The sequence below is a fragment of the Trichoplusia ni genome, chromosome 5 (genome assembly GCF_003590095.1).
Source record: "Trichoplusia ni isolate ovarian cell line Hi5 chromosome 5, tn1, whole genome shotgun sequence".
NCBI classification, from domain to species: Eukaryota; Metazoa; Arthropoda; class Insecta; order Lepidoptera; family Noctuidae; genus Trichoplusia; species Trichoplusia ni.
Genome location: NC_039482.1, coordinates 54,141 through 81,409, shown reverse-complemented (window position 1 = coordinate 81,409; position 27,269 = coordinate 54,141). Strand labels below are relative to the sequence as shown.

Below are 27,269 nucleotides of genomic sequence, written 5' to 3'. Positions count from 1 at the left end.
TTGTTCCCCCTTTATTGGCTACTTCAAAACTGACAGATCGATATGCGCTGACGGCAAAAGCTCGACTCGCATCAAATATATTATTACTAAGTGACGTATTCAGCAATATGTTATTACGACGTGGATGCTGAATGCATAACAGCTTCTATTGTAACGTGACGTGCGAAGGACATTCAATGTTAGACTGGTAAACCAATTATTTAGCCGACAGCGAACGTGATCTGCAATCAATCAAAAACCGATTTTATATTCTAAACTTAACGACGTAAAACCAGACGTGTTAAAAAGAGAAATAGACAAGATTGATTTTCTATTTAAAAACCACGATTATTTGGTTTTAAAAGTTAGGTTGAACAACTGAATATCATTCTATAATTTAACGCTTTTCATTTATTATTTATATTAATTGAATAGTGAAAAAACATGTTCTGTCCTTTTTCGTTCCGGGTAAACAAAGTTCATATCAAACAAAGCTAAGAACACTCCCGACCATAGACAAATAAACCTTTTAATGAACAAAAACCTAACGCAAGCGCGACAGGCCTGTACGTCCAACTTATAACAACACGTCGTTTTGCTTCGGCGGCTAAAAATAAAAATACGACAAAGTTTGTAAAGTCTGGATACCCTGGTTAGTAGGCATGAATTTTCTCAGCAAACGCCGAATTCTGTCAGTTCACCTGTCTATTCAGGACACCGGTTATACACCTGGAGATAGCTGGAATAAAACCGCCACATTTTCAGCTTCGAACTGATAGTGTGAAAATCACTTCTTGTTTAGAGTGCGAGTGCTGCGATTCCGTGCGTGTCAATTACCAAGTAGTGGCTTTATTGGGTTTCCGATCTGCACTTGATTGTTAATTTCATTGATAGACCGGCCGCTGTGAATCGTCCAAATGTGTGATCGCGAATACTAAAAGCACCTTAATTTGATTATTGAGGCACGCATTGATGTTTCATAAAGGATAGATGTGCTTACATTAATAACATGAACTAGAAGTGCACATCTATATTACTAACTATTACTTACTTACTAACTATTATTACTAGTGAATACTGGGTACAGTACAATGCCGGTTGCAGTATCCGTCCCCGAAATATACGGTAACTGAATTCAGGTTGTCGTAGTTATAACGTCAGTCGATGTCGGATGTCGCCTTTTGTGTAAGAACTATTGGACCTAGAATAAAGCCGAACCGTCAAACAACTAGCATAGATCAATCATTCAGCTACTGACTCCTGTTTCAGGGATCACCATGTCATATATCGCTTTGGCAAAACAGTGTTACTCTAACAACTGAGATAGGTTTACTCACAAATCAAACTTCCAAAATCCATCAAGCCTCTAAGGCACTGCACGTGCTATATAATATCTTAAATGCATTGACATAACCTCGTTCAGGCAAATAAATAAAATTAAGAATATTTTAAATTATTGAATGATGCAACGGTTAAATCACGGATGTTTATCGGGATTGCCGGATTAGTTTCTGACCCAACTGGAGCTCTTAATCATGAGCTGACGCGGCAGCGGGGTCGCGAGTCCAACAGTTGTGTTCCAACTCACGATAGTTAGTATAAAAAAAGGATTTTAAATAGAAAAAAAGAGTAAGGTAATCTTTAGAGTTTCTATTGCGGTTTCTAATTTGAAAGCAGCTATTAACATTATTACTGAAGTCCGTTTCGGTTTTGCGTCCAGTTCAGAATTGAAACGGATGTCAAGCAAATGCGGTTTGCAAGTTGTGGCTGATATTCATTATGTGGGTGTGTCTGCGCAGAACTTAATTATGAGCTTTTAGCAAACCATCTTTTTAGCACACCAGCCAAACACCGTCAGCCTAAATAAAGCTATTTAATAAAGCTTCTTCTTTAATCATTTAAAGCGTTTGCAATATCAAACGACAGCGGTCCAGTTGAACTTTCTCGTTTTAGTATCGCATTTTAGTTCTGACTTATTCGAAGTCCTTTAAATTTGATGTCAAGTGTTTTTGGTACTTTAATTTTATAAACACAAAAAGAAAAGCAATAATGTAGGTAATACAGTTTTGAATTTTTATTAACTATCATGGAGGCACATCATGGCCCACAATAACCTGGTGAAAACTGTTGCCGGTGTGGAAGTGAGCTGCTACTCTAAGCACGTATCGCGCTGTCTCACTCCCACAACTCAACAGTAACATTATAAAAGAGGAGTGATTAGTGCAAATAGAGTCTTCGTATCGTTGTACACTAAGATGTTAGCCACGCCTGTCTGTGCATTCGCAAATGTATTAATGTTTCAGTATTTAAAAATAGAAGTATCGCTCGGAGCGGGCTTTTGCCTGCCTTTCCTAGAAATCGTCATTTTTTCTCTTCATCTAAAAAATCTAAATAAAAATGTAAGTCCGGAGCATGGCGAGGCGTTCTTGTTTTTCACCAGTATGTTGTTGATATTAAAGAATCTGCTTTGCTTCAAACTAATTATGAAATATTTAGATTATCTGTACAATGTTGTTGCCATGCGTGCTATATTAATTAGTTTGGCGATTGTTGAAGTTTACAGAATGTTTACATATTTTATGCTTGCACGCCCGAATTCGATGTTTAATTTATAGTTTAGTGGACTTGCCTTTAGTAATATTTGCATTTAAGCAATATATTTTTGAAGGAGGAAAGCATTCAACAGCTCAGTCCTTGATGATAGGTACGTCATTTGCTGACAAACACGACTTTACCAACTTTCATTACTATCAGATGAAATATCAATAGAATATTTTCCATCCTTCCGCCACTATATTTAAATTGCTTCACTGTAAATAAATTTAAATTCGAAATAACATGAAATGCAAACGGTTAAATAAAACCATAGGCGTGCCGCGGGTCAAATATTGCCGCTTGTTCTCTTTTTATAATGAATGATTTCCCTTTAAATTATATACCTAGAGTGTAATACAACACGCTGCCTTTTAGTTATATTAATATTAATTTTCAAGTAAACATGAAGTCGAAAATAATTTGAAAATTCATGCAAATATCGTACAGTACGGACATTCGATATTTTTATCAAATGAAATATATTGAACAAATGTAGATATTGATCGCGCAGAGGAGTCATCGCAACCGTAGTAATCCTTCACCTTACCTTGCTGTGCCACTGTTTCACACTATTTTTTAGCTTAAATGGCTTTTAAGTATTGGCAGGCATGATATAGTTTCGTTAGCCATGGTATAATCATGAGAGCAATATAAGTAGGGCAATTTAAATATGATTTTGTTTTGATGTTTTGCGATTTTAATTTACTGTCTTAGATTTATGATTATTTCACATGTGTTACTTTTTAACGACGAAAAATCTCGACATTTAGTTTCAAGTGCACGCCTTCATAGATTTTGTAAAAACAGGCTGAGACAGAGGGATAAATCGATACCGGAAAACCATACTAACTAAAATTAGTTTTTAGACAGTTCCATTTACAACTTTGCGAAGAATAAAATGCAAAAGAGTATATTATTGTCTGGCAGAATAGCAAATGCCTTTTATTAAAAAAGCACACTATCTGATTGTGGTTTAAGTGTCTTATTAAAAAGCTTTTAGTGCGGAGAAGACAAAGGGGCTTTCTTAGGTCACCATCATTCTCTTCTTATTTTGCGCGAAGCCTGGAAATACCTGCAATATTTTGCAACTAAATTGAAATTGATACTTCATTTCCAAGATCTAGCCGGTATGAGTTCTATGGATGATAGTTGAACCGGTCTAGATTTTAATTGAGCTCTAATCTTGAGATAATTAGTCAGCGGTAATGGGAATCTATAAGCCTAATAATGAGACTTGAGGGAGATGGGATAGATATCATATATTACGTGTTGTATCTACGGGGTATTGCAAATATGATCAATTATCCACATCATGCATTTTTACTTCAATAGGACACCGAATACGAATGCGAAGGCGAAGATTCGACAGGATAGCTTTCCCTAAATTCAGTTAAAAGTTTAGGTGTCTGCGTGCTAACGAACTAAATGTAAGAAGTCGCATTCAATCGATGTGTTGAAATATAAAGATGCGAAATCAAGGTGATATCTATTCATTTATTTATTGTGCCTGTTCTTCTAAAAATGAAAACTTTGTCTTGTTATCTTTTGTTAGGGGTTCAGTAGTGACGTCAGCATCCGGCCACAGCGTGTCATTCATTTTATCAGTCGCTGTCTGTCCCAGAATGAATTGTGGTCGCTTTGATTTACCGATCATATGAATATATTCGCGAGCAAAATCAATTCAAACCAAATACCAGATACCAAGAGCGTAACGTTTTAAAATATTTAACCTGACTATTTATACGGATCAAATTTAGTATGAAGCCTTCGTAATTATTAATTTGAACGTAATATTTTTATTATTTTACAAAAGGTTTGTAATCGACAGCTATTTAAATGTGAATGGTTATTTAAATAGCTTCATTTGTTTACGCGATATTAATAGGTGAGTATCGGCATCGGCTATTAGTTTTTTAGTTGCTCATTGATAAGCTAGCTCTATGGAGCATAACTTAGGAGCGCCAGGCGCGCCCAGGCTGATTCGTTACTACCACAATGAACTCAAAAATAGCGTTGCCATTGACATGAATAATTTATGCTTGGATTAAATCAGTTTGTTACATCATCGTTTGGTGCGGCCTATTATGTAGAGGATACTGCTGCTCGCTGGGTTATCACTAAGAGTTTATTAACATCGGTGTAATTAATTGATATCTTACAAGTAAACACTCGTTGTTGCCATGTGCCTTTGCTTCCTTACTGCATCTATACCGTCAATAAATATTATGTTATACACAATATATAATTAAATTCCGATTTATCCGTGGCCGGCATATAAAGTTTTTGGTATTTTATGAATTTACAGCAACATTTAATGTTTGATCGATAACCTCAGGTAATCTCTGCCATATCAATTACGTGTACTTCATTTAATATTGTTAATCAATGTTTCATGAAATATTGCTTTTATTTTGCTTTACATTTATTGCAAAGTTGTTAATGGAGAGGTCAAGCACTATTAACGTAATTTTGACTTTTTTCTGAGTAATTTTTGAGAGATAATTAGACAGCAAACATAAGTTTAAAAAAACAATGATAAAAAGACTGTTCCAAAATATATATTTTTTTAATACATAATTAAAACGTATTGAGTGATTTCCATGTTGTTTTCGGGTCATACATAAGAATATGACGCTGTCCTAAATTAATGTGAAACTTTAATAAATACGTGATCGAAAGCACGAGTGGGTGTAAGCAGATCAAGCATGCAGCTCCTATCGATCGTATACTCTCGTGTGCCGAAGCCTGACTCACAACTTGTTTATACTTGTCTTAGTTTAAGTATCCTGTAATTTCTTACACATGCTGTTTTAGGTAGAATCCATCAGAGAACGTTATCAGCAGACGTCAGCTTAAAGGGTCAAAGTTCAAACCCTAACACTGACGGTTGCTTTATCATATTTTTGCTTTGTATTTAATACGAGTTGGTCTATCTTATCTTGCAGAGGGCACGCGGTGATCGTTCGACCTCTCATAATTAATTCCGCGTTGTAAAAGCACTATACGTTTCCTGTTGAACTAGCTTTCCAGCCGAGTCCTGTTGAGCTCGTGAGAGTTATCCTAGTTTAATTTAAAGTCCTATTAACCTAATGAAAAAGGTTTTAGTAAGCATGGAGCTCTATTCGGCCTGTAGTATATGAGTAACTGTGTAGCGGCTATTACAATCAGCGCGTGTAAATGTAAATAAGAATGGATAAATGATATTAAATTACATAAAATAGAATTGTATCGTGAGTGATAGTGAATAAATACAATAAGCAGAATTTGCGTGCGATAATTTAAAATCTAGTAAACAAGATGACTTTCATTTAATTTAAGAGATGTCATTTGCTTTTGTTTTTATAAACGAAACCCGCGCTAATGAATTTTATGTGGGGTACGAACCCGCGACACTACGCGCGCTGTTGGCTTGGCGTGGTGGCCTCTACCACTCGGCTATCCGTACAGTCAAGTGTTACTGTTAAATGAAATGCTACAATTTTTTATATTAAACTTACCAACTATTATGAGCACTTACATAACATCCATTTATAAATCAAAAGGTAATAACATCCCTGACCGATTAAACAATGATTTAATTACCATCAATCCGCTTGAAATACTTAACCGATAACACTACTTAACATCATACTAAATAATGCACACACAGGCTAATCCGCGCTGCTGGGATTACCTCGACCCTGTATCACGAAACGTTTGCTGAAAATATACCGTCAATTTATCAGGCGGGGACGCCTAACTGTAAGTAGCACTCGAATAGAGCTCGAAAATGATCTGGCTCGTTAAACTGACATAAAGTACGGACATCGTAATGCAACGTATCGCATGGGCACAACTGAAAGCCGATTTAAATAGCTCAAAGCTAAGTGAACTGTTTCATACTACAGTGTGGTGGCAATAGCTCGATTACGTGTGAGCGACTAATCTAACGGACGATTTGTGCTGTGGATTTCAATCTGAATATTGATGTTCTTTACTAGGTTTGCCTCGCGGTCATTCAATACAGATTGCTTTGTTTTATTTGAAACAGAAAAAAATGTATATTTTTTAATAAAGGGTCTTGGTTGAAAATTTTAAAGAGCCGTTAAAGTATGAAGAAGTACCAAACGAACTCAGTAACTTTCTTCACTTTTCTATATTAAGTTTAAGTACTCTATATTAAGGCACATGCTTTGTTTGTTTAAGCAACAATCACCCCTCTAAAAAAATGTTAACAAATTACCTTCACTAAACTGTTATGCTGCCTTTACACAAGGACACTATTCCTTCAGATTACTGTATTTACAAGTTCAACGTGTTTAGAAGAAGGTCTGAGCCGTAAAGCTTTTCTTGTGGGTGCCTACCACCCACACTCGACTTGGAAAAAGACGTATTTTGTATCATATTTCAATAAACAGGGCTTTGTAAAAATAGTTTAAAAAAAACTACTAAGCAAGTGTCGTAACAATTACAATTACTAAAGAAATCATCCTGAAAATAAATGCAATATGAAATCCTTGTGGAATGTAGCGCTGATTTTATCGTTTATCATTTTCATCACACCAGCAGTATTTCGCTCCTTTGATTGCCTGGATGTCGGATATAACTCAAAAAACATGACTCTCCTTTATCGCACTCGGATAAAGCATAGCCTTAATTATAATCGAAGGTATTATTTATGTCCATACCTAAATTCATCAAAATCAGTCTAGCCGTTTGAGTGTGAAGAGGCAACAAACATACACAAAAACATACAAACATACTTAACCATTTATAAATTATCAGTGTGATATCAAACACTCCTTTGTCTCTCGTGCTTAAAATTTCCATTCAAATTCATTGAGTTTAAAGCGCCATTTTGCAAAAAGATTTGATATGCCATGTGCTAGGTGGTGATCGTAGCTAAGCCCCATTCATAGACCTCGCCGTATACTAGGTCTCTCGACGGACGGAGGGGATTTGTATTGCCCCATGCGAATGAAAAGTAGCAATAAGTACATTTTAAAGAAAAGAAGAAAAAAAAGAGTAAGGCCTTATCTTAGTTACAGATCCCGCAGGAGATGTTCTTAGCTTTCGCAGCTTAACGTAAATTGCCCTGGCTGGCGGCTATCGTCTTATCAAATTACTCAACGCAACAAAATAATTCCTTTAGAACGAACTGCGGTATAAACTAATCTGCAGAAAAGTCTTTATTCAACTTGAAGTTGAATACGTGCTGATCTATAGTAAATAACTTTATGAGTACGTATTGCACGTATATTATAGGAGTGGTATATAATTGAAAACGAACAGGAACTGGAATGTTATTAGTTTGTTAAAGAATCCTTAAAACTGAATTGTTTCACTAACTGATAAATTTCAAACTTTCTTATAAATTTTATTGCGGCACCGGCGCTCTACATGCATTCGAAAGATTGCTTGAATGTTTTTATGAGTTCTTTAAATAAATAGTGTTGTGCTTTTCTATTTATTTCAAAGTGAAATCACTTTCATTAGGAAGTTAGAGTAGATATCAGGAACGAGAACGGACAACGGTCAAACAGTAAACAAAGTTAACTGCTTTTAGAGCAAGCGAAACATTTCTGACTGCTTCAATACTTACTTGGTTCAATTTCGTCGTCTAATTTCTCCAAGATGTCTTACGAGATCCGAAGTCCATGAAACAGAAATGCAATAACGCCTCGGGTGACCTTTGATGATCGGAGACTACCATTCGCATTCATTGCAGTGTCTATTGAAAGTTGTAGTTGTACATCCAACGGCTGCTTTCTCATAAAGTCAGATATTGTATATAGTGAGTGTTACTTGGAGTTGCAATCGCGTCTTATTAAACTTTCCGACCAATTCCGCTTTTATAAAGGTGGGCTCTTACATAGTAATATCAGTTACTTACATTACAGTAGGCAACAGTTGGCCGATGACTAAAAAGAAAACTTAGTGGCATTTTATGAACGATAATATCATTTTTGTTGCTTATGTTATAGCTACCAGTCTTAGGAGTGTTGAAGCTCTTGAAATGGCGCAGGTATTATGGGAAAATAAAATGAGTAATATTTTTATCAGCCAACGAGTTATGCTACGCTGGTCTTTAAACTTTCTAACCAGCCTCTAGCTATTCCTCAGTATCTTACTAAGTGAGGAGCTCTTACAAAGTAGTAGATACAAATAAAAATCAATAAACTTGTCTAATGGTTGTGAAACACTGCAGTATTTACTCCATTATTTCGAATGAATTCGTAAGGTAAAAGCTCCGAGTTTTGAGCATTGCCTTGTAATGTAACATTGGTCTGAATGCTCGGCGCTCTGTTTGATGAAATGCTTGCGTCAATACACGTATTACGACTATACATCACATGTATTTTTTTGTTTTGATTGAAATATCAGATATCACGTCGCATCGCCCGTGCTCCTACAAAAGCTCAAACAGAATGATACACCATAACGACCGTTGGTTTGTATCAAAATGGCAGGCTCGCTCGACGCTCGGTTCGTAAAATGGTGATTTTCGTGACACACTAGAACATTCCAATGTTCGGCTCGGTATTCTATTACAAAAGACCTGTAAAGCAGTTCAAACAGATAAAATGAAATACGTCCAAAAGGACTTTTAGAATAAGCCTTAATAGGTTGCAATATCATTTCCCTTTGGGAGTGAGTATTAATTATGCATGATATCAGTGTCATTTAAAATAGAACGTTTCCTAAAATAACTATGTTTAAGTGAAATTGTTGAAATGACTTCGATTCAAAACGCTTTACATGTTACTTTCAGTAATTTTGTGAACTGTATTTGTAATTAATTTAATGTTTCGTTCGTGTTTACTTTGTTCGTTATTCAGAATATAAATACTTGTCACGGAAATGTCTAGGTAACGAGAGCTCCGTACGTTTCCTACAGAATTGAATACAACGAAACTGGCGAATATTTTGCACAGAGTATTGTAACAAGCAGTCATTTTGTTTTTTTTTTCTCGCTAAATGTCATTCCTGATATTTTCAGATATTTCAACGGTATTATACGCCGGAGTTACTTTTTAGGTGGAAACTTCAGGATTCTGAACTCAGTGCACTCATTTAAAAGTAAAAATATAGTTTTTTTTAATTTATTGAATAACCGGTCATTCGCGGCACTGTGAGTCCCTACCAAATAGACTAAAAAAAAATAATTTGCAAAAAGAAAAAGACATCTGATTTATGGACGACCCAACCGTTATTATTATTTTCATTATGTGTGAAGTAAAAGTCTAGCTATCACGGTTCATGAGATACAACCTAGTGACAGTACTACAGACTGACAGACAAACAGCGGAGCCTTAGTAATAGGGTTATTTTACTCGGTACGGGACTCTGAAAAGTTATTACTTTAATAACAGTAATATTGGAGCTGCGTTTTCAATCTGCAGTTGTATTTGTATTATCAATCTCGATTCTAATATATGATTCTGTTTTAATAGGCACCCGCAAGTCCACATCATGGATGATAATTATCCGACATTAAAGCCATTCGTCGGTGACAGCTAGCGCTAGGCATGCTAGACGCTAATAAGCCTGGCTATACCGAACACAAATTAGACTAATTGATCGTTATCGATTACTTTGTATACTACCTTTGTGGTCAAAACTAATCGATAGTATTTGTTTTGGTTGTATCAATATTAGTTGGAAGTATATATTTTATGTTATGTTGAATCCCCGGACTTATGAAAATATAACTATCATGGTTTTGAAATGAAATGAAATCATTCGTTCTTAAATTAAGTAGAATATTAATCTTTTTTTTTGAGTTTGCTGAAGTCGACATTTCCTATCTTACCTACTACGATAATATATAAAATGATCGTATTTATCTTTATATAGTTGTATATCTTAATGAAGTTATAGAATCTACACGTTTTGCAGAAACAATAAATTTTCTACCTCAGATTTAATACAAAGATGTCTACTCATCGGAACGTGCTTTGCAGTTCATAAGTTTTGTAACAATGATGATTTAATTTATAGTAGCTAAAATTGTATTGTATTTCTCATCAATTTTGCTGGTCTCAGGAACAGATTTTGCACTTAGAATGAGGTATCTGTAGTGTAACAAAATATTAAAAAGCTAAGATTGAATAAAGTTCAACCTATAATATCGAATGATCTGAAGTAAGTGTACGTGAATAGTGACAGAGTAGTGACAAGGATAAATTTAGATTAATATAGACGAATTTGCATTTTATTCCGTCCATGCAATATTTAACTAATACAGATAGACGTATCTAATAACGTATTGTTCAAAAATAGACGAAACAAACCAGCCGAGTTGTCAACATATTATACACTAGGTATGTCATAACGTTTCTGCTCTGCTTATTAATACCTTCTTAGGTACTGCATACAATCTTCTAATTAAAAAGCAATTCAATACAGCTTTGATTCTTGCGCTCTCATTATCCTTTGCCTTTTCAAGTCGCGAGGGGATCTTTTAGCCTTATTAGCTTAACTAAAACATCCTGCTGCTCTTAATTGTTTTTTATTATATTATTATAGACTAGTCATAATATATGTAAGACTTTAAGTGATGGGCTATAAAAACATCTTGAGAGGTTCTTGTGCCGAGAAACAAAGCTCGTTAAAGAAATCGTTGCCCAACTGCCCAGAAAATAATTTATTTTTTAAAGTGCTAAAAAATTGACTATTCTTAAAAATTTGAATAATTGACATTAAATTGCTTTTTAAAATCAATTATTTATTTTCTTACTATTAGAAATTAAATTCAACAGATTTATAAGAGGAGCAATTTATTTCCGGAAAACATGTTTACATACATAATACAACTAATTGATTAGTTGAAAGCTACTATCAGAGCTTTTAACGCAAAGCCAGTAGAAGTTTCGTTCCCATAGTAGTTGCTAGAGATTGCCAGTGAACCGACAATAAATTCAGCCGAGAGCGAGTGCCGCAAAACACCTTTGCTCGACGACGGAACTAAATCAGAGCTCAAATATTGCATCTTACAACATTTCGAATTGCGCAAACTTGTAAACATCCCGTAAATGTTCATTTAATAGCGTTTCAACGATTCGCCGAGAACTAAATAAACGTAGGTTTCTTGAGATATTTGTGTTAAAGTGAATAAAAGTAAGCTTGAATGCCTTAACACATTGTTGATTTATTTTTACGTGTTCTTATCAAAGTATTTTTTTATATTAAAGAAATCTAAATGTTTAGTGCAGGCGCTGAAGTTTATTATAATAATGTTCTAATGGCTGCCTTTAGCATCTATGCCATCAATACTGATTCATTTCCAGCTGAAACCAATATTATGAAATTCCTAAATGATGTATCGTTCTGCTTAGTTACGTATTCGTAAAATAAACTTCGATATTATTTTAAAAATATTTAGAAAATATTGACTCTAAATGTATGGATACGAAAAATAGAAATTTACGAATTTATTGGAATTTATTTTACTTATTTAATTCGTTGTTGTTTTTAATAGGAAAAGAAATATTATAAAATTCACGATAGATTAAATGCTGTCTCAGACCTGCGAAGATATAAAAGAGGTGTTCAGCAGTCTATTGTACCGTCTGGGCTTTAAGTGATGAGCAGTCAACACGACAAAAAGTAAACGGGGATTCGAAGCGAAGTTTGTTCTATAGTTTGTATTTTTATTACAAGACGTATGAGTAATATTTTTAGTCCCCTTTCGACAATAGACTCAAGACTCACAATAGTAACAGTTTTATAACAATTTTAAGAACTGAAAAAGATTTTCTAAGTTTGAGAGAGTTTTTTAGAAATCGAGCAATCACAAAGACTTTCTTCTCGTATTATTTCTGACAACATTTAGATTAAAAACAAATGTGACGTAATGATACGTCATAATACGACGATTTCAGAAACATACTTCGGCAGTCTTTAAAGATATCGAATTAGTTTCAATACAGTTCGTTAGTTTTTCGCCCGGCGTGTATCTTCATAACGAGCTCCCATACACGTGCGTTGAAGTGCGCTTGAGCCCTCATCAGTGCTGACGAAGTTAATACCTTTCATTTACCTACTCGTTACTCAAATTAAAATCACGTAAGTATGTCACAATCCGTACAGGAGCTGCGTAGGTTTCGTCCAATAATACTTTGAACAAAATATAATGCGAATGGAAATTGTATACTCACGGAGTTCAAAGAAAGAATGCTCATATAATTTAGCTGTATTAATTGCTTATTAACAGTAATCATTAAATGAATGCCCAAAATACGTTGTAGTTCAGATCGAGCGAATAAAAGACGATTTGAATTGTAACGCTGCGCTGGGTTTCTAACATTGCACGCGTCATTCAATTCTATGAAAAAACTACAAATACTTATGCAAAGAATTAGTTTACCAGTAGCGTTCAAAACTATTTTTTCAGTTTTTCTGTAAAGTTCGAGTTTTCAATTCACGTAGTTACTCCTTTGGTTTTCGTTCAACATATTAGTAGGTAAATATGCACTAGATCGCGCATGTACCTATTGAAACATTGCGTTAACGTGACAATGCCAATCGTGCTCATTATCGGATTTTAGGAGAAATTCATGCAGATCGAAATGCAGGGATCCGAAGCATTAGGGACCTGATTTGCGCGACATGTTTCAACTACAACTGTGTGATGTTCCAATGATCATTATTTCACCACAATCCGAATTCGTAGAATAACGGATTCAGTATTGAATATGTTTATCCTTCGTTTGCATAAGAGATTAAATGAAGTTTGTTTATATTATTGAATACTGATAAATAATCGCGAATAAAGTGAATGCGATAAATAATATACGTGTGTAAGATCTACATATTTTTCACATTCAAATTGGTTAGTGTATTTTTATTGCGAAGTTTAATTAAAAAACTTTGAAGGTGGTTGTAAGTAGCTTTTTCTCTATTATGAAATGGGAAAAATGGTAATAGATAACAAAACTGGGACATTCCAAACTGGTTTTCGCTTTCAACATCTCTGTGTTTTTAGAGCACACGCTTCTACAAGTATTACAGTTGAAACCTATTTAAACGGCTCTTTATGATACCAAACGCTTAAAAAAGATTTAATGAGTGTTGACTGGTGTTGACGGAATCATAGCTATAACGGCTTGAGAGATAAACAAAGGTAGACGATGACATAACGTGAGTATAGGCTATTGTAAATAAAATAACAACGATCCTCTTTTTTATATGTTCTAGTGAATATCTTTTGAGTGAACAACATTTGGTACATCATTTTGTCAAGTAATTCGATATTTCAGTAATGAGCGATTACAAATTACAACCCAAAGTTTGATCGAAAATCTCACTCGCTGTTAGCACTACTCCGAACATTCTTATTAACCCTTCATTATTAGGAAATGCTGTTTATACTTATTGCACTTGCACTCTATCAATCGTTAGAATTAAGTATAAGGCCTATAGTGATATATTATAGTGAAGTTCAAAGCACAATGATTTGAAATATGAAATGGAACTCAAAGCGAGTCTATATTGAACTCGCATAAAGACGCGAGCATCTCATAGGTGCTGATATTTCTGTGATCTTCGCTCGTCAATGTTACCCTTCCACAACTGAAGCCTGCATTTAGCACACGACGGATAATGTAAAACATATATTGCAGAAATCTTCGTTCCACATTTTTAATAAGGTTCATAGATACCCACTATCTCTCTCAATATTTCTGAGAAAGGCACAATTAACTGCCTTTTTCCTATTTAAAAATTAATTCTGAGAATAACTTTATTGCGAATGTATTTCTCTTTTTCAGCTTAACATACAAAATTATCAGTGATTAGGATTCGTTAAAACAAACATAATCTACAGTTAATTGCTTTTATTGATAAAGTTTTGTATGGCATTCAGAAAAGCGTAACTTACATCGCAACAGGGCTTTTGCAATCAATTATTGAATTGATTGCAAAGGCCTGGTTGATACTATTCATATTGGTCTCAAGTTTGTAAGGATAATGTTGTGACGTCTTCCCGCGTAAACTAACGAGTTAGGTTGTTACTGAACGGTTATTGTCAGGTAGGAGGAATTTCGTTAGTGTTATAACCATGTAACTTAGTATTAAGTAAACTATCTTTCGTCGACACCTTCGACCACCTGCTTTCGAATTTGTCTTTCAGTTTTGCCGTGCTAACTTAACCTTATTCGGTTGTTATGGGATGAATTATATTCGAAATCGATTAACTCGATGTTTGGTTTTAAGAATATTTGTTTAAAAGTTTATATAAGAATTCTGGGAAAATATGTGGTAATAAGATTTTAACATATAAATTAACAGCCAATTAGTCCTCATCCCGTATAAGGATTTTTTATAATTTCTTTGATACGTTTCAGTATTCGCTATTTTAATCCCAGTGACCAAAGATTGCACTCTTTATAAGCTGTCTAAAATCTCAAAACGAAATTCCGTTTTTTTGACCTACCTGGTATTCAAATCTCGACTACTAACGATGCCTGTTTGCTTCCAATAAAGCGGTTCCCTCCGACAATAATTGCCTATTGAGACAAGCTTGGCGGCCTCTAAAGTCGAGAGCCAGGGTTAAGGGTTAAGGGGCTTAGCCTGTAGGCCTTCACGTACACCTCACCTGCTTAATATAGCTCCCTTTGTATTACAACTTGTCAGTCATATCATGCCGTCGAAAGTTTCACTATATATTTGATACTCCATCGTATTGTAATGGATATGTGCCAATCGAAACAATAATAAAATGCAGCTGCATAAAATGTAACGTGTTCCAATAAAGCTGTCAGATGGCTGAGAGCAGCCTGAAAATAAAGGTCAATTTTATTTTTCTTTGTTGAAGTTTTCTGTTAGATTCATTACAAGTGGACAAAGGGGAGTTAGACTGGGAAACGAGAATCTCGAGAAATTTTGCTAATTGTTGAAACAGTTGTTGAATTGTTTTCCTAAACATCAATGGGTATCTACGAGCCACAATTTCCGATACATTCAAAATTGTTCTTAGTACTAAAACATATTTTATAGACAGATGGAGAACCAACTTAAATGTTTTGAATTGTGAATTGATTAACCTGATATCTTAAAAGTAGATTAATTTCAAAAAGATTTTTTAGAACTGAAGTAAAAATCCAATCACTAATAATATCACTATTGAATTTCAATCCTGGTCGTTAACCGAATGTGGCGGGTTCCCGAATTAACGGACACAGGCTTGTAAAACTAGAGTTTCAAATGGAAAAATACAAACTTTGCAAATTCGACCGTCATTCCATCACACCTGAGTTCGACGAAGTTGTAACAAAATAAAATCAAAAGGGAAACTGAAACCTTTTCCATAAATAAAATATTCACAAATATGTATGGAAATAAATTGAGTGTAAAAGCTATGGCAACAGAACTTTTTATAGAAGTTGCCAATAAACGCCGGTACCTTCGTCTGTCGACTTTTCTTCACGTAATTATAATATTACTAGCTCGACATTAAAAGCATTAAACTAGTTGAGAAGTCTTTGTTCGAAAGTCTTTGGTAGTTGCGTAAAATAGAGCACAATACTTTACCTTTTCTGAACAATACGCAAGAGGTAGATTCTTAGTGGAGTAGACCTCTTTGCTTTCAGTGTAAGATATAATCTAATAATAGTAGGTATAATAAAATTATAAACTGTTACAGTTAAAAAATGTAAAGTAATATAATGAGAATACGCTCATTACAACACAGTAAATTTGTTGCAAGAAAGCTAGAAATCTATATTGTATTGTACATAATATATACAATACAAGTATAATACAAACTAACACCATTACCGTGTGATGTCGAAGCACTTTGTTTGACGAATATCGAGCATAACGCTTACAGAGCCTCACAGCACTGCTAATAAAAATCACGTTCCACACAAACTTGACTCGAGCAGATTGTGAGTGCTTTACTCCATAATTGACATCAAGTTAAACATGTCTGGTCAAAGCGTCGCCCTCTGTGTCCTCGGTGTAGCATAACATTCACAAGGCAAACAATATGAACACCGACTCCACATAAAAAAGGACTCTCGAAGCTGAGTTAAACTGGTTTTGCGTTAGGAGCGTACGTATTTTTTTATTCCTTTGCAATCGTTCATGGAATGCTAAGTTTGGCATATTGCTGTTCCTGCAATTTATTACTCGGAATAATTCCTCTGTTCGTGTTTGCTGCCTTCTAAGGGTCGAAGGGTATTAAGGTGTAATAGTTAGGTTGTTTTGAAGTCGTCGGAGCCGAAGACACCTGCGACCGGCCTATCGTTAACGACAGTTATTGCCTACATACGTTATGAAATAGTTAGTCGGTACCAACTAAGAGGTCCCTCGGACTTGTAGGTGTTGTAGAAATACGTATACAACTAACAATGTATATGTGTAGTGCTCGTGAAGCTAGAATTTTATGAATGAGAGTTACGAATGGCACCGACGGAAGGAGCTCGACGAAGCTTGTTTTTTTGTTTGTTTGTTGTTATGTTATGATCATATTTTTAGATACTTTATTTTAATAAAAAAATAAAAAAAACTCTGATACTTCTGGTCTATGCTAATTCTAAAAAGGTTCATGGTGTTACCCGATAGTACCTACTTATGCCTCATTCAATCATTTTCGTATTTCATTTAATACTCATGTAGTTTACCTTATTTGCGAAGAACTTTATTTAGCTTTATACTGTTTTTGTGTGTTGAGAGGTTTCAAAGGAAAGTTAAAAGCGATATATTACAGACCAATCGGCAATTTTATTGTTGCATGATTGCGTCAGAAAAATGTAATGCTATATTTTCTATATTAAACCTACTTAAAAAATATTTTTAATAATTATTTATGCAAACCAAAAAGGCTACCCATGAATTTATATATAGATCTTTATGGAAAATATCAAGGTAATGATTTGAAAATTGATATTTTTTGAAATAAATTTTATGAAAGTATTTTCTTTTCATCGCAAAATACAAAAGGGCAAAAATGGCTCTATCTCTGTCTGTCCAGTGGGATAGTGCACACACAACAAAACTTACTTTTAAGAAAGCTTAATTTTAGGAATAATTATAAAATGTGTTCTAGACTCATCTTACCACGTATGACTTAACTTTCTAGTTGAACAATATTAATCCTTTCCTGCAAATTACTTGAAAATTAATCTTTTTGTGTTTGGGTATTCGCAGCAGTACTTACAATTCTCATGAAATGTTCATATTTTGAAAGCAAAACATAATTTACAGAAATGTTTGGTTTACTTCTGAGTCCGTAGAGTATTTACACGTTCAGAGCTTAACTTAGATGTTTCTTTTGCTTTCCTACGTTCATTCGAAACTAATTACTCGTATCACACGGAATGGTTCCGATTGGTGGATTTATAAGGTTTCATGTTTTCGCTACGCTTTGATACATTTTTTCTCTGTTTATAAAAATGTGTCTGGATTATGAAATTAAAATTGTAGTAGAGTATCTGTTTATGTCAGGCCGTCATGAATACTATATTGATAGACGAATTTAAACAGCGATCATTTGATTAATTTCTTTACAACTGATTTCATTCATTACAGATACCATGTAACGATTTTGCCAAAATAATATTCGAGCTTATGACTTAGAGCATAAGTGTAAATTACTTGAAATCTTGCACAGCGAATATTTTGCCATCTCTGTAAATTATGAGACTCATAGTCATATGCGTCGCGATTCTCCGGCGCCTATGTTATGTGATACACGCCTATCGTCATACATACTTGCGTTACCTTACCTTTGACTCAAAAGGGAGGAATGTTTGTTTGTTTATTATGCCTCAAACTGTATTCGATAGTTTGTAGATTAGTGGTAATGACAGCAGCCAGTGTTTGCTCTGGCAAAGTTAATTCATGCGTGACTCGTTGGCTTTATGATATCGTGCCAAGTGGAGTGTACCATTTGAGCTAGGTTGTATGTCCAAACCTAATTTGCCGTGAGCGTGACGTAGTACTGCCTAAACTGGGGGAGATTTTACATATAATTGGATGCTCGAAGATGCGATCAGTTTCCTTCTCGTTGCTATTTTAAATGTTTTTGTTGAAATGTAATTATAAATGCTACATCTTAACGCACAATTCTAAAACTATGTATGTATTTGTCCAGGGACTTGCGGTTCAACAAGATTGAAGACATCGAGGATGGCGTGCTGGGGCACTTGCACGGGCTCCGCTCCCTGCTGCTCAACGACAACCGCCTGCAGGAGCTGCGCTCGGGCACGTTCCACGGCCTGCGCCGCCTCAAGTACCTCTACCTCTACAGGAACCGAATCAGGAGCATCGAACACGATGCCTTCCAGGAACTCGTGCAACTCGAACAACTGTAAGTCCAAACATTCAATTGAAATCTTACGTAATTCATGCTCGCATCATTCCATTTGGATTAGATTACTCTTCGGACTCAAAGAGCTGGGGTTTTTTAAGTTTTTTTTAGTTCACTCGCAATGTTTTTGATCACGAAAATTGAAAAACATTCAGCTTGATTAACTAGTCCTAGATAAGCTCGTGTGTTGGTAAACAAACATGGAAAAAACATGGTTCATAAATGTGTATATGGATAAGCAAACACAAATAGCTGTGTTCGTAGTTTACATTCTACTCATAACTCTTTCCTACCGATGATCAGGTTTCAAACTTATAACTTTAGATAAACGATCGAGTGGTAGCAACTTGGCTTCGATGTGGGAGGAAAATGGAATTTTGAACCCAGCCTTAGATTGAAAGTTTGCTATTTATAAGATGCAGAGCAGAATAGATTACCATGACTGATACCAATGTGAATATGAGACGTTAAACGCCTTATTATTTTACACGAGCATGTGTTAGGTGAACGTGCATTGCATATCTGATAATAGTAATTTTGCTCCGACCCCATAACTTTTTAAAGTCGATGAATATGGAGTGATTCTTTCAGTCTGGACTACGCCAAGTCAATGCCTGGGGCATATGTCATAAATAAGTTTTTTGCACTGTTTTTTGCCTCTTCGTCATTCAACGTTTGTTTTCCTGATGGAAATCACATGATGTGTCTCCTCCCGCTTTAAACCCACCCTTGTTTCACCTCGTACCCTTTGAGTACCGAGCCGTTTAAACCTTTTAAGAACCATCTTCACCTTTAAACAACCATCATCATGATCATCATCACCCGGCTCAGGAAACTGCTGAACATAGGCCTCTCTCATGGCGCTTTACTGAGCTCAATCTTCAATCGACTTAAGTTCGGAATTATGCATAACGGATTAAGGAGTAGTGCGAAACAAAGATCAGATAGGCTGTCGGTAAATGTAGTAATAATTAATAATGTCGGTGACATTAAAACCCGACTCTTACACAATTGGAAACATATTTATGGGTATCTACAACATGAAGTACAATTTTAAACAATTTTCATTCCTACATTATTCTTGTACATTTTAAGAAATAATTAATTAAAATTTTCAAATTCTGGGAATTATATCCGGTGGCATCTGTGAGATAAGTGCGAGCCCCGGCCCCTAACGTAAGATAAGATAAAAAGGACGTGTGTATTTCTGTGCGTTGTTGTTTTTGACCTAAATTAAAGTTATAATTAATTTTAGTTGCACTCCTTTGATAAACATATGCGGGAGACAGAGTGGAGAATCGAGAACCGTGATCGCAGTGCTTGTTTATCATTTATTTATTAATCTATCAGATAATAAAACTTTTTTATATAACATTCGTGGCCTCATTCAGAATATTGCTTTCCTTATAGAAATATTCAGCTTTCTATTAAAATACAATGGTATCTATAATTCGCAAAAAAAAAATGACATTAATGCACCAAAAGTGACAAAAAATAATTAAAAAAAACACTCCTGCACAGAAACAACGTTTAAAACATTACGAACATCTTAAGACGATATTAAGTAAGCCCTAGGTTTGCATTATGTTAGCAGTTAAACCTACGGGCTAAACTAATACAATGTAATCAAACTATTAATCTGATATGAAAAGGTAGTCCAAACAATAGTTCTGTAAAGGACTCCGTTAATTATAGCATCGGTATTGACTCTACTTGTGTGCTAGCTTCGCATGCGAGTACTAATAACATATTTACTAGTACAAGTATTCATACAACGTGTTTAAATGACCCCGCTTGATTGTTTACCCAGAAAATGATGTCATGGTTTTATAATTAGTTTATTTATTGCTAAATACAGGATACTAAGATGTTCCTCCTGACAGTTAGGTAGCATATTATGTTGGTTAAGTCGATATAATTACAAACAGCTGTGTATTTATTTTTGATAAAACATTTAATTCAAATGGACAGATGTTTGTTCCTCTTTCACGCAAAAACCACTAAACGGATTTAGACGAAACTTGGTACTCAGATAGTTCATAACTAGGATAAACACATAGAGTAGGTTTTTATCTCGATTTTATGTTCCCGTGAAATTTGTAGCGGGCGGGACAGCGTTCAACAGCTAGTACATTATTAAAAATGACTAAGTGTAAATAAAATATATAAAATGAATGTCATACATACAGTCTTCTAAATGTATTATGTCTAAATGGGTATAGATTCTTGGAAGGAGAATCGTAAATCTAAACAATGAGCCAAATGTTTACAATTTCTAAACACTTAATTTAAATTTGTAGTATGCCAGTACTATGCATCGAGTATGCGGCCCATGTCACTCATGCCATCAGAATTGAGTAGCAAGCACTCGCTGCCAGTCGCTGGCATCAGGGAAGCCACATGGGGCGGAAACGTAACCTATATCGATACTTCGATATGCACTTCGTAACAGTTTCTAACATCGCATACAACGACGACCTATTTTCCCCTTCTGATTCTTACAATATGTACTAGATAGAACTCCCTTTGTAAACATTTCATATACAATACAACCAACGTCGTGTTTATCTAACTGCATCATTTCGCAACGGAAACAAGCAATATTACTTGCCTTATTGTTAGATCTTTCGTTTTGTTCGGACGACAGACAGCATGGTATGAATAAAACATAAAACAAAACAAGCCTTAAAAATTCACGTCGATCATTATTTTTCGAGGAGTAAAGGACTGCGTTTTGTGTAATTTGTACACCTCTACAATTGTTTGCGGAACATTGCAAATGTTAAGCGATCATTTATTCGACCTTCAATGGTTGATAATTGGAATTACGCCGCATATTAAAACAGTTCCACACAAAACAAGAAAAACACTTGAAAGTAAAACATGCGAACGAAATCGCGAGCGACATCGGACAACTCGGAGTAATAAATATAATTCCGGACTAGTTACAGCAGTTCTGAGTTTACGTGGCATGGAAAGTATGTGTGTAGGGAAAGGAAACTCTAGCATGTATTCCCACTATTTAGCAAATTTAATCTAAACTCACTTGTTACCACGTGAATGAGCAACCACCGCTGCATTTCACAATGCTACTATGATCTACGTCTAAAATTATATTAAACTTACAAACAGGATAAAATGGGACTCACCCTACTAAAATTATAAATACGAATGTTTGAGAGAGTTTGTTTGTTATCTGCTCTTTCACGTAATAGTTACCAAAATGGATTCAGGTTAAACTTTATAGTAGTACAGCTTATGAATCAAAATATGAGCCTAAAATTTATTAAATCATGGCTGACCAAATTTCGCCAAGGAAAAAAACATGCAATAAAAACTAACTGGTCGTTAAGAAACCATATATATCACGTATTTATTGTAGTGCCATAAAATTGTCATAACATTATTCTAGCAACAAACTGTCGTTAAGCATTTTTTTCTAGTACCTAAGCACAACGTGCGATGCTTACTTAAAGCTTATCGGCGGTCTAATCACGACCCGGGATGGTTGCTATGCCACAAAAGACATTCAATTGATTAAGTACAGATTGTGCGGGCACAATGCCAATTGACATTTTATGAGTTGACAGTAATTCTGGTAACGCCTTGCAGTGCCCTAATGTATTGGAACATACGCGTTTAATAACTGTCATAACAGCTTTTAAGTGTTCATCTAATAACATTAGCAAATAAATTAAACTGTTATATTGCTAACAGAAGTATAGCATATTTATTTTAAATAGCTCCTGATATACATCGTACCTAAAATATTTGAAGTGTTCTTTATTCGAAAGCGTTCAAATTTTGAGTGTTTTCTAAAGCTCAATTTGACCGATATTTTAGGCTATTTAAAATTACAATACCTGGTTTTTTAGATACAAACCGGCGTATAATCCAATACGCGTACAAAGACACATCTTATATAGTTACAATATTAGTATACTAGTATCATAATGCATACAATGCTATTATGCAGTATCATCTGCCTCTACGGATTATGGAGCGAATACATCAAACAAATCTGTAGACTTGGCTTGACATATCTACACGTACAATGCCCCTTATTCTGAATGCTGTTCAGTGTTTGTATTAGCAGTGTTAGCAGCTATTACAGTGCCTGTGGGCGATAAACTATTATACAGTGCACTACAGAGGTGACCTCTAATCTATAATTTGCCACGCATGGATTGTCGAGCTTTGGCGTTCGAACATATTATGTATTTCCTAGTATAACGCTGGATGCAGTCTGCGTTTGGCGTTACTTTGTACCAAGTCAATATAACTTTGTAAGTGGATAGCTTAAATTCATTCAAGTATATTGCGGACATAGTTCGAAAACCACTTGATTAGAATCTATCGACACAAAATTTGGGGCTTTTCGTTGAGCGAGAGCAACAGCATTGTTACGATAAAAAAAATTTATAACATTTCCAAAAATTCGATGCCTTTAATGTCTAATCATGAAAACCTATATCTGCATATTGACCCAGCGACACTGAAACGACTTCATTAGTTCATTCGGACAGATTATTGAGTGTTTAAATTGGGTTATGATGAGATGTAAGTAACATGCATGTTCGTGACGTAATCATCGTCGCGCAAATTCCAGAATAAAATTAAGCGCGAGTGACGTCGTTATAGGAACAACAAACACTAACTCCAGCGAGCAGCGACGACGGAAAACTTTAAGGAAAGGCATTGAAGAAGAAACTTCTGGTCGCATAAAATCTGGGAATTATTTGGTGACACCTTTTCGCTTGGCAGGAGACTAGCAGTTGTGTAGTTGTTTACAAAGTAACAACCAGTCTTTTGGAATAGACTGACGGAAAAGGAATGTTTGCACTAAATCGGCTTCCAGTGGTTAGTTCACAGTATTTTTCGACAAACTTATTTACGATATTGGCGCTTTCAGTGTAGGCACCTGCCTCAACATCTCGAGCAGTTGCTGAACTTCGACTGGTCTTGACCAACTTTGAATTGTACTTAGAACCCGATGCCATGAAATAATTGTACTTGTCGGAATGTCGTTCGATATTCTTATTCCTTCAAATACAGTGTACCTAATAATGTTTTTAGTTTTCTTAACACTATGAGTTTATTTTAGAACTTGTTCATGTTTTTTCAGAAACGATGTTTTAGAAACTAAAAAATGTTGCTTTTGATGAGATTTCTTTTATGATGTTCTCGTGACTAGATGGACTATGACTGATAGACCTTTGTAAGCTTCGAATTGGTCTAGGTTCAAAAATAGGTTAACGACTGCGCTTTCGTTTAACCACGAGTCTCCTCTCTATATTAAACAATTGAAATATCACCATATGTATATGACAGCATTCCATGACTGAACTTTTAGTACTCAACAAACATGAAAAAGATTTTTATTAAGTCCATTGCCCAATTGGTTTCAATTTATAACTATAGACGGTAATTCATGCAATTTAAAAGCGACTTTAATAATAATTTGATTGATTTACAACATAACCAGGCATTAACTGTTTTATGGTGTGCCATAAAATCGTATCAAAACTATTAGCAGCGGAATGAGAGTATGATGTATGTTTATATATCGCAGTTGTTTGAGTCGTGCACGTGAATGAGCAAAAGAATAGTGTCAGCGTTTCTTTGTGACGCCCCGACACACATCAAGCAAGTGTTTTTTCTTCTGGCTGGGTCCGTAAAACTTTCAAATATAGGAATTATAAAATATGTAAGAAGGGATGTTGAAATATCTATCAAACTTTGCCTTTAAAGCTGGCATACTTTTGTGCATGCATCGAAATTTTCGTTGTTTATGATTGGCATCTAGCAAAGGCTGTGCACCTGCAAGACAAAGCGTATTTGTTCTTTGTTTTTCCTTAAGTACAGGAGACCACAGCAGGCGATATTCCACTTTATAATAAGTAGGTATTTAAAGTATTTTCACATATTCTTTATCCATAAAATTACCCATAAAATCACTTCAACAACGGCTAATTTAAATCTATCATTGTTGACAAGTCGTTGAAGTTCAATAAATGTTCAATTCAATTCAATTTTGTAAATTACGACGACTCAGTAGGAAAATATATTAATTAGCTAGACACAGAAATAAGCCAGCCAAGTGCGAGGCACATTTATAAGACACATAAGGTAACTATTGAATGTCTATACTTGCTGTTTTGTAAGTCTAATTATAAAACTAGTGTTTGTCAAGTTTTTTAAAAGAATATTGGTTTATACCTAAATTTTAGCGGATGCTGTTGTCTGTGTGTGTCGAGTGCTGTTATTGTGTTAGGCTAGAAATGCAATAATATTAGTGAAAATTTGCTGATGACTGTACTGGTAGCACCGAGCTTTATGAATACTTTACGAGATTCTATCATATCACGTATCAAAATAGAAGTTTATATCTTCACCTATATTTAAAAAACAAAGTTGTGTTGGTTACACCATTTGAAATTCCACAAAGGCAGGAACAATATTTATGATAGGTACTTGATTTTTCGGACAGCTTTAAGTTCAAAAATAAAAATAACATTTGAAAAAAAAACTAACGGGTAGGTTTAAAGGGATAGAGTTAGGTTTTAATAAAATCTTCTACACCTAAATAAAATTATGATAAACATTTAGACTTAATATTTAAAGTATTTGGTTCTTGTATGGTTGTGGCTCTCCAGTTCATTTTAAAACTATTATATAACAGGAATCTGTTTACCTTTCATACTAAGGAACATCAGTGGCACATTAACAATATCGATTTTCTCTTTCTCCCCGATAAGTAAGCCAACTTTGCTTCTATGTCATCGCTCTTTAAACTCAACCGTCGTCTATCCGTCGACTTATCCTTGTTATCCTCTTCCAACATGTTTTCTATAACAATACCAGACAAAAGACGGAGAATGTAAGTAGACTGGATCACTCAAAGAGGCCCCTTTAATGCAACACAAATGAAGACTAGAGTCACAAGAGTCTTAGAGATTTTGTTCTCACAAAGGAATCTCATCACTACCTATACGACTGTACTCGAATACAAATCTTTTAGCTGCAAGAGCTTAGATATTATATGAAAAAGCGGTCAAGTGCCAGTTTGACTCGCGTCAGTCGCGACACTGAGAGTTCTAAACGAAGAGGTTAAGGTAACAAAGTAAAATTTGGACACCTATTTTTTCAACCTTAGCAGCGTTGCGTAACCTCAATTTTATGTGTATTAAAGTATGATGGTAATTATATGGTTATAGCACCAAAATGAGCTACTACTAGCAGAACTAGCTATCACAGTTAATGCGATACAGCCTGGTTACAGACTTCAATGAGACAAGCAGGCAGTAAGCAATAGGGTTTTGTTTTTACCCATCGGATGTGAAACCCAAAAAAATGAGTATGTTTTCGAATTTGGATGAAAAATTCAGGTCGTTCGATTAAAGCGCGAGCTTTTACATCAAAGTGGAAGCCCCGTTGATAGAGTTTACATGCCTTGTCTGGGGTTTGTACTTGATTGAACGACTGTATCATTTGCCTTCGTACTTCTAAAAAGTTGGTAAAATTCTTGATCATTGATATGCATTTCATGATAGTGTCGAAAACAATTAAAAAGTCATATAACAGCTGTTTCTCGTTTTTCGTTTTTCGCTGTTTTTCGTTTGCTTGAAGCTCTTTGATGCTATTTTGATCCTGAAACAAAAGAGATTAGTCTATGTCTTTTCCTTAATAAACGACCTTTAAGGAATTTAAATCTTATGTCACGCGGGCTACAAACATTCAAGCCACTTGCACAAATACCTCTTGAACCAAGGCATGCATACGTGTATCATTAAAACGCTTGTCTTTCGCGGGGAATGAACCCGCGATATTGAAGCTATCCGTGCAGTCGAATTTGGTCATAGTATGCGGCAACTAAGTCGGATATTCTTGCCAACCTTTAGTTTTACTTCTAAATTAGCATTCTTTAAATAGTATGAAGTAGTTGCGGTTTCCCATCTTTATTTCGGGACATACAGGGCCAATCAATGTCCTGCGGTACTGTGGCTTTATATTTCAGCTATTTTCATATTGATTTTAAGACTCAAACATATCTTCTGCTAAATAAGAACAATTCGTATACCTACCAAATAAAAGTTTTTAAACAATTTAGTAGATAACGCAATTAAACGGGGCAACTGAAATTAAACTAAGCAACAAAAAGACTAGTAACATTTATAAGTTACTAGCTGACCCAGCAAACGTTAATTTTTTTTTTTTTCAAAAAAAGGAAACAAACATTTTCGTCCAAAAAATAAAATATATTTTTTTGTGTGAGCAACCCTTATCACTTAGGGGTATGAAAAATAGATGTTAGTCTATTTTTAGACATACTTAATACGCATATAAAATTTGGTTAAGCCTTTTCGGAGGAGTACGGTAACTAACATCGTGACACGGGAAT

The 27,269-nt window shown here is 34.9% G+C and overlaps 1 protein-coding gene across 1 annotated transcript in view; it reads left to right on the top strand.

Moving 5' to 3' along the window:
* The window catches only part of LOC113493909 (peroxidasin), a 45,446-nt gene that overhangs the window by 9,228 nt on the left and 8,949 nt on the right, over window positions 1–27,269 (top strand). Inside the window, exon 2 of the mRNA XM_026871941.1 lies at window positions 18,653–18,868. Within this exon, the coding sequence (XP_026727742.1) occupies window positions 18,653–18,868 (216 nt within the window). The remainder of the gene's footprint in view (window positions 1–18,652; window positions 18,869–27,269) is intronic.